The sequence below is a fragment of the Quercus lobata genome, chromosome 10 (genome assembly GCF_001633185.2).
Source record: "Quercus lobata isolate SW786 chromosome 10, ValleyOak3.0 Primary Assembly, whole genome shotgun sequence".
NCBI lineage: Eukaryota > Viridiplantae > Streptophyta > Magnoliopsida > Fagales > Fagaceae > Quercus > Quercus lobata.
Window position 1 is genome coordinate 56,201,280 of NC_044913.1, and position 9,551 is coordinate 56,210,830.

General features: G+C 32.7%; 1 protein-coding gene across 1 annotated transcript; it reads left to right on the plus strand.

Annotated features, from left to right (window-relative positions):
• Positions 1-235: 235 nt before the first annotated feature.
• On the plus strand, positions 236-4,591 carry LOC115965386 (stearoyl-[acyl-carrier-protein] 9-desaturase, chloroplastic-like). Its single transcript, XM_031084592.1, has 3 exons — positions 236-262; positions 1,047-1,542; positions 4,028-4,591. Exons 2-3 carry the CDS (start codon positions 1,105-1,107, stop codon positions 4,580-4,582), a joined length of 993 nt encoding a protein of 330 aa, XP_030940452.1. The 5' UTR covers positions 236-262; positions 1,047-1,104; the 3' UTR covers positions 4,583-4,591.
• Positions 4,592-9,551: the final 4,960 nt, after the last annotated feature.

Here is a 9,551-nt window from a genome sequence, read left to right on the forward strand (position 1 = left end):
CACTTTGCATATAAGATTTAACACTTGCAAAGTGGACTGGTGACACTTAAAAAATATAAAGGCCTATGAATATACCCATATGCTGGCCACTTACACGCAAAAGGATTCCTTCAAGAGTTGCTCTATGTGACTAAAAATTCGGTCTGACTGCATTTAGTTATGAGAAGCATGCCAAGTTCATTTAATGCTTTATGATAAGCTTTGGCAAATTTAACAGGTTCTCCAGGTGTCATTTTGGCCTAGAAGAGTTCAACAAATTAAGGTTAGTAAAAAAAATTACCCAAACTATGATTAAACCAGCCCACCATAAAACCTAAGCAAAAGCAAAATTGAAGCTTTCCATCCTATCATGGATCTTAAGAGCATCTCAGATTTAATTCAAAGCCTTGCATTAATAACCCAATAATACCCATCTTACCTAAGACACTTACCCAACTCAAACACTTATGAACATCTGAGATAGGAGCTCTTAAGGGTATATTGTACATGTGGCAGCACAATAGTGCTCTCTCTCTCTCTCTCTACCATCTTATTTGCTTTCCTCATCTTGCTGTATTTGACACCGATAGATATTGAAAGTATTTTCATCTATTTTAGCTATTGTGACTTGTGTTTTTGAGTTGTTTTCTTTGCTATGTGTCATTACCCTATATTGGACATCTATAATGAGTTTTGGACTTGACTCCCTTCTCTTTTGAGCTGAGGTTAGTTGGGCCAATTCCCATTTTGCTTGGGCTCACCTAAAATCAACCCCTGCAAGGAGTTTAAATTATGTACCTTATTAGTAAATGATGCATGCATTTGTTCGTGCTATTTAGCATAGCAGATCGAAATCACTTTATTTTATTTTTAGCTTTTTTATGATACAATTTTAATAAACCTTTTTTTTTTAACATAGGTAAAAAAATTAAGCAACTCCATTCTCAAAAAGCAAAAGAAATAATGTGTACCAAATAGATATACATAGACAAACAATTGTTTTCATATTGCATTTTAGCTTCAACCTGACATTAATTACTTCTCTCTCCTTTTTTGTTGGAATTTAGAGGAGCACAAGGGGGTTTAGACCATCTTGGTGAATTCAATGTGAACCTAGCTTGCCCCATGCCACCTAAAAAGGTTGAAATTTTCAAATCTATGGAGAATTGGGCTAAAAACAATGTTCTAACTCTCCTAAAACCTGTTAAGGAATGTTGGCAACCACAAGATTTTTTGCCAAATCCTACCTCAGATGGATTTATTGAGCAAGTCCATGAACTAAGAAAGAGAACAAAAGACATTCCAGATGAGTACTTTGTTGCCTTAGTTGGTGATATGATCACAGAAGAAGCCCTTCCAACTTACCAAACTCGAATTAATTCCATAGAATGTTTTCATGATGAAACAGGTGTAGATAACACTCCTTGGGCAACTTGGGCAAGGGCATGGAGTGCAGAAGAAAACAGGCATGGTGATCTTCTCAATAAATACCTTTTCCTTTCTGGAAGAGTGGACATGAAGCAAATTGAGAAGACAACTCAATACTTGATTCAGTCAGGAATGGTAAGATATGCAACATAATTATGTTAAAACCTCTTAAATTTTAAGAAATTGAGATTTTAACAATTTAACTATTATTTTAACAATTTTTTTTCTTTTACACCATCTTATATAAAAAAAAATATATTTATATAATTATATATATGTGCGTTTGTGTGTGTGTGTGTGTGTGATGTATTAATTAATTAATTATATTAATAGGCATATTTCATTTTTATGTATAAGTTTTCAAAATAAATACCAACTATTAAAATCTTTATAAACATAAGCAAATTGAGAAGACAACTCAATACTTGATTCAGTCAGGAATAGTAAGATATGCAACATAATTATGTTAAAACCTCTTAAATTTTAAGAAATTGAGATTTTAATAATTTAACTATTATTTTAACAATTTTTTTTCTTTTACACCATCTTATATAAAAAAAATATATTTATATAATTATATATATGTGCGTTTGTGTGTGTGTGATGTATTAATTAATTAATTATATTAATAGGCATATTTCATTTTTATGTATAAGTTTTCAAAATAAATAACAACTATTAAAATCTTTAAAAACATATCTAATTAAAACAAACAAGAATGAAGAAGAGTCTCTAGCCTGTCCAATATGGATTGTTGGAGGTTTTGAAGTGTTGATGCTTCTTTGCCCATAATTGTTCTAATTTTCATTTTTGATTATCACATAGATGCAATTCCTATCAAACCACTTCGTAGTTTTCAAAGGATTTGGGTTACCTCCGGTACTTTTTTAAATGGAATTTCCTTTTGTTTTAATGAGAAACTACCACATCACACACTAACTAAATAAAATGTAAAGATTAAAACCTAATATCACTTGTCATTGTATACTTAAAAAAAATAAAAAAATAAAAATTTGGAAAAAGAAAGATATCCAGTTGAAAAAGTACTGACGGTAAGTCAAATCCATTTTCAAAAGTACAATAAGTTCTTTGACTAAGGGCAGAGCCAAGTGTAATTCAGGGTGGTCACAAGACCACCCTACTTGAAAAGAAATATGTATATGTATATATATATATATATATATATATATATATTAAAAAATAAGAATTTTAAAATAAAATGGGTTGTTGACCACCCTATATAAAAATAAAAAATAAAAAACTTGAACATCCTAAATAAAAATTTGAGCCCATTAAAAATAAAATTTGACCTTTCAAAAATTGTGGTCTATTGAAGATTGAACCAAAAATTACAAGAAATGTTATGTTCACAATATTTTCACAATAAATTCTAAGTGTTCAGTTGTTACTGACTGTTACTAATGGACAAAAGAAGTAATTTCAATGGTATATATATTATAACTAGCAACAAATTACCACATAGGATTTGTTATGAAAATTTTGTAGACGTAGCATTTCTCAAAAAATTTCCAAACAAAAAAAATAGCTTGTGATGTTTTAAATTTTTTATCAAAATAGAATCGCTATTTTTTTATATAAAAAATGCATTTTTTTAAAATTTTAATCATTTAGTGTTTGTTTTAGTCTTTAGTTTAAATTTGTTGGATTTATCTGATACATCTTGTATATACGCATATGCACTAAAATAATGCATCAATACTTTATTGAACATGATTAAATATAATGGTTTAATGCTAAGTTGAATATATTGAATGAACTTATAGTTTACCTTTTATTCTTTTGCTATCACTTCTATTGCAAGATTTATCTTCTAAGAAAATTTGTATTGACTTGAATAATATTTTTTTGGATCTTAGGCTATGAGAAAATGTTTCATCTTTTTATCCTAATGATCAAGATGAAATAATTAAAAAGTGCGTATTGACAAAGAAGTTCTTGTCAACCACTTGGTCATGATTTCTCTTTAAAAAAAATGGCAGAACTTTGCATCAATTTAATCATAATTATTTAAATAATACAAAAAAAAGTATGATTTATTTTGTTTATATTGTTACTTATTTAGGCAAGGTGTTGGCAATTGAATAGAAAATCAGTAGTTTAATGATTATTTGATTGTGTACAATGAAAAAATGTAGCTGATAGTATTAATAATGAAACTATCATACAATGATTTTAAAATAAGAAAAACTCATAGAATGAAAATTTTAAACTTTATGCATTTGTGCTTATTTATTTATTTTATATTATCGTTATATTTAAGTTTTATTTTTATTATATTTAATTTAATTTAAATTTCTTAATGACCACCCAACAAAAATTCCTTCAATGACCACTATCTTTGACCAAACTGTTAACTTAATTCAAATACAATAATTATAACTCTCTTTAACACTATGTCACATGGAGTTTGCATCTAAGCCAAATATTGCCATTGAGGAGTTAAGCCTTGCTATCATATTACATTTAGATAACCTTGCTTAAGATGTTCCTTATACGATTTCCACATGTAATGCCCTTAAAAGCTATAATGTTGGGTGGAGATCTATAGTCTTAAAATTCATTTAATTCTTTTTAATGTCTAATTGCATTTTGCACCTAGGATATTGGCACCAGGGAAGATCCATACCTTTGGACCATTTACACATCATTTCAAGAACGAGCAGCATTTATCTCCCATGGGAACACAGCCAAGCTAGCCATGCAACATGGGGACGTAAAGCTTGCCCAAGTATGTGGTATAATTGCCTCGGATGAGAAGCGCCATGAAAGTGCTTATACAAAAATAGCTGAGAAGCTTTTTGAGCTCGATCCAAATGAAATGGTAATAGCCTTTGCAGACATGATGAAGAGGAAAATCTCAATGCCAGCCCATTTGATGTATGATGGCCATGACCATAATCTTTTTGATCACTTTGCAATTGTTGCATCAAGGATTGGGGTCTACACAGCTAGGGACTATAGAGAAATTGTGGAACTTTTGGTGGCTAAATGGAAGGTAGAGAAGCTTACTGGACTTACAAGTGAGGGACAAGAAGCCCAAGACTATATATGTAGGTTGGCTCAAAGGATGAGAAGGCTAGAGGAGAGAGCTATAGCGAAGGCCCAAAAAGCACCCACTATTCCTTTCAGCTGGATTTCAGGTAGAGTGGTGTAGCTAGCTTATTAGACGGGTCCAATTCAGAAAATATGTGAACACAACTTTTGTGCTTCAATTTTTGTTACAACTCTAATGTGGTTAATTATGAGTAATAAAGAAAAAGTTGTGAGTTTTTGTAAAAGTAAAAACTAGTTACTTATAGTCTACTATATCAAAGTTATGGTGAAAGTTGTAACACAAAAATTGTGGTCCTACAAAAACTCGATCCTATTTCCTTTTACCTTCTTTTCACTTTTTTTAAGATCTTAAATATTACAATAATCAGGCAGGGAGATCTGAAACTTAGTTGTCCACGTAAAGAAGTCCGAGCAATATCACTTAGCTACAATTAAAATAAAATCGCAATGTTAGCCCTCTCTAATTATAACCAAAGAATTTTACTTAGATTAATGTTAGATTTATAAAGAATAAAATCATTCTCCAAAGTTTGTGTCATCTTATAGATTGACATGGCAGTTTATGTTACAGAGTTCGAATTTAGTAAAGACAGGATGTAAAACTTATGTTTTATACTATCCAATAAGAGATTGTCACATCATCATTTTACTTAAAATTCAATACATCCTACCACACCTAAAAAAACCTCAGTAAACTCCTAATTTAGTTGAGTTTATATATAGATATTAAAATTGATTGGGTATGATTTTACTTATTCTTAAATACAATTCCACATTGATTGTTTTGTTAAAATTTTTAAATACATTTGTACCACTACCATAATCCCACCGTAACTAGTAAATATCTTGTGATTATGTTGTATGGAGTTAGCCACTCATATATTTTGGGACCCATACATGTGTGGGACCCATAATCTCTTAGTAGTCTACAAACCGACAATCTATGAGTGGGTGGACTCGTTAGATATTTATCTCCTCGGCAGTTCTCTTTATAATCTTCTCAAATCTTACATTTGGTTGATTCCTTGCTATAGTTTCAGGTTAATTTTTATATATATAAATATCTTGATTTGAACTTTTAAGTGGAAGAAAAAGTTTTGGAGTTTTGGTAAGGATCGAAATATTGTTAATTAATGCACATATAAATACTGATGATGTGAGAAAAATCTAAACCACTCATTTATTAATAAATGGTTGGTATTTTCAAATTGTTATGGTAAAAAAAATCCTAAAAATTTTGAGCATCTCAATCTATTAATGAGGTTTTCACATGTCAAGAGATTTGTAACTCAAACCACACCTCTAATAAATAAATAAAAATGTGTTACGTCTACAAGATTTTCACAACAAATCATATATAGATGGAAAGTTGTTATTAGTTCTAAATTGAATTCAAAACTTAATTTACTTTTTAACCCATCCGTAACAACCAATAATAACCTGCCACTTAGAATTTATTGTGAAAATATTGTGGACATAGTATTTTTCATAAAAAATAAAATTATATATATATATATATATATATATATATATAGGAACTCATGTTTCATAAGAATCAAAGGAAAGTTGCTACAAGATGCTATATATATATATAGGAACTCATGTTTCATAAGAATCAAAGGAAAGTTGCTACAAGATGCATGTTTAATACCTTGGGCTCGATGCCATTGAATTGATCCCATATTCCCATTACCATTTATTACCCTTAACCACCGTTTTTGTTCATACTAAAGTCAACATCGGAACTCATGTTTCATAAGAATCAAAGGAAAGTTGCTACAAGATGCATGTTTAATACCTTGGGCTCGATGCCATTGAATTGATCCCATATTCCCATTACCATTTATTACCCTTAACCACCGTTTTTGTTCATACTAAAGTCAACATCGGTATGCACATTTTTGCTCCCATTACCATTTATTACCTTTAACCACCGTTTTTGTTCATACCAAAGTCAACATCCGTATGCAACTTTTGCTGCAACTTGCTACCCATTCTGTCGAGATAAAGAATCTTCCATTGCTGACTAGAATGAAGGAATACTATCTCATCATCACTAATTACCCAAAGCAGAAATAAAGGTTACAAGTATAGGGACAAATCAAGAGTCCATTGTCCAAGGGCTTTGGCCTTTGGGATTCCCTTCATTTTGGGTATAAGTGAAGGTTTCGGTCAGCTCAAGGACACAACAAGGAAGAAAGTGAGACTAACCAGCCAAAATAGAAAGTTATAGAGACTAAAAGCTTCCAAAACAAATTTATAAGTATGACAGTATCCCATCCTTTGAAAAAAAAGGGATAGTAACTCCTCTCATCAAAATCTAATTGCATGCACATGCACTGCTTAGTTCTTCCACTCTCATCAGAACCTTACTCACCTGTGCCTTTCTTTATTCACAAAGAGTTTGGTTTCCAATATAATTCGATATGCAGGCTACTCCAAATGAGATTCCAAACCTTATAGGTTTGAATGGCACAAGCTAAGCCACAAGCCTGTGGGGGGTTGGGATCAAAACTCCTTGTAGCCAAGAAAAGTACTTTTTTACCTTACTGATTAACCCACTCTATCCTATAACTTATATTGTTTGTTATTTCGGATTTTGGGCTTTAATGTTTGCTTTTAGATTGGAAGTGGCAAGATATGACCTAATTAAAGGCCCATTTTGCAGGAGTATCAAGCCCGACTTCCTATTTTCTCTTAACCAATTTAGGACGTGTTTAGAGTGCACCACAAAGATATAGGCTTTAAGATGGTCATTACAAGTAGAAGTGAAATGAATAAATAATATATTTCCATGTAATTAACGTGGATTTGGTGGTATAGGATGTTATTTGGAAAACATTGTTCTATCAATTCTTTTAACAGAATATACCTAGTATTGGGCTACAAAGGAATATTGGTAGTCCAAAACAAATAATGGCAGGTTTTAAGTTAACTTATCTTAATTGGATAAGCTCCTAAAAGAAATGTAATTGACATGTTATGTAGATTGTAGATAAAAATAAAATAGAAAAAAAAGGAAACAATACGATATAGATCTCTATTATCATTTCTCTCATACATGTCAATTCCAAATGACAATAGCTATTTCCTTTACTTTCAAAATTGAAATTGTCATTTCCATGTAGGAAGAAAATTCAAAGCACGAAATACATAATCACACATAAAGAGTGATTAACAATCTTCCACTTTTTTTCAGGCTCATCTAGATGGTGTTTAGTTAGGCTTTCTTGTCACTTACATAAGTGAAGTTGGTGTATTTGGTAAGGAATAAGGACTAAGAATGAAATCAAAGGCTGAGAAGAGAAGAAATGGTTTTAAAACTCAATCATACATTTATACTCCCATCCAACATTTCACGTGGTAGCCCACCCGTGGTGTGAACATGACATTTTAAGTTTTGCATGGCTTCCACTCTTCAAAAAAAATATAAATATATATATATATATATATATATATATATATGTAGCGCGTACTCTCTTTACCTGCTGTGAGAGTGCCTTTTTCTTCAGCACACTAGCCTAAGGATCCTAGGCCAAATAGTTGTAGTTTGGCGGACTAGGTTTGGTTCACCGCAGCTAAAGGGGCTATTTAAGAACCAAGTGTTGCACAGGGCATGTTTCCTATAATACACATAAACTAGCAAAACGAGAATATTTGTATTGAACAACAATGAAAACAACAAAGGAGTGTAAAGTAATCAAGAAATACACAAAACAATTGTTAGGGATCCTTGGATTAATAAGAGATACTTCATTAGTTTTTCTTAGTTATGGTTACAATGCACTCACTAAGACGTGATACGAGGTTTAAATAAGCTCAAAAATTACAGACTTTGATAGCCATCCAAGCCTTTAAGACTTGTAAAATTTGAACCCTTTTGAATCCAAGTATGTGCTATAGTGGCTGTTTCTGGGATACCAAGAGATATTTCACTGTTTTCCCTTAAATTTGAAAGAGTTGTCTTAATGGTTTTTTGTCGAGATTTTTATTGCTCGCTCAAAAATTCCTCTCCTTTTGCTGGCTGCCTTCCCCCCCCCTTTTTATAGTGTCATTCTAAGGTCCTGAGGAACTATTGATTCCCTTTTTTTGCTCCCTGGGTACTAGAGCCCGTTCTGTGCCCATCACCTAGAAGGTTGAGCATTTCCCTGTTTCTCATATGTGCCCGCCGAAAATGAGGCTGTTGGGCTTAACCTCACTTGGGCTCACAACTTACTTATAAGGTGGGCCTAGGATTTCCTACTATGGGTCGTTCTCGGCACAGAGACTTAACGTAGTTTATTCTCTCTCTTTCTAAATCGCTGTTTTGCTCTCTTCCCTATCTCTTTTGTGAACCTCACAAAAAAACCATTTTCCTTCCCCAACTTCTCCTATTTATTGCTCTAAATTAGTGGAGAGATCATGATTACTGCCATAGTTAGTGCAAGTGAAGGTCCAATATTATCTGTTGTAAGTGGATGTTTAGGTGAGAGTGGAATGCAGCGATTGTGGCTTTGGAACTTGGTTCCAACTCAAGCAAATATACCTGGTAGTGATGTTTCCTGGAAACTGCCGAGCATGCTATGGTATGTTCGGATTTCAGTCTTTCATTATTATTCGGGCATTTTACGCCGAGCAGTGGTTAGGTGATGAGACTTGGACTTGTAGTTTGTGAGGGTAGAATAAAAAGGGATTGAAAAATTGGGTCATGCTACTAGGCCTGAATCCAAGGCCCAATTGGGTCTGGGCACCTCGGTGCCGTACATCATATTTTCCCCCTTTTGGTGTTGTTCTTTGAAAGCCCATGGCTGACTTTTCATTCCGGAGTGCACTTGTTCCTAATTTCACGTTCCTCAAAACCTCTTGCCCCTTATGATTCAGCTTTTGGCCATCCTTCCTCTTTGTCATTTTTCCCAAGTGAGCGGAATCCATCTCTGCTGGTTCGAAGGTCTTTGCTGCTACTTCCTTTTTTATAGCTCCTCATTCTGGTTCCCAAGGTACCGTTCCCTTGCATCGTGAGTGGTTACTTTAAGTTGTCTGCTTTTCTTGCTGCATCTCTGGTGCCTGAGAAGGACATTTCTGCCCTTCGT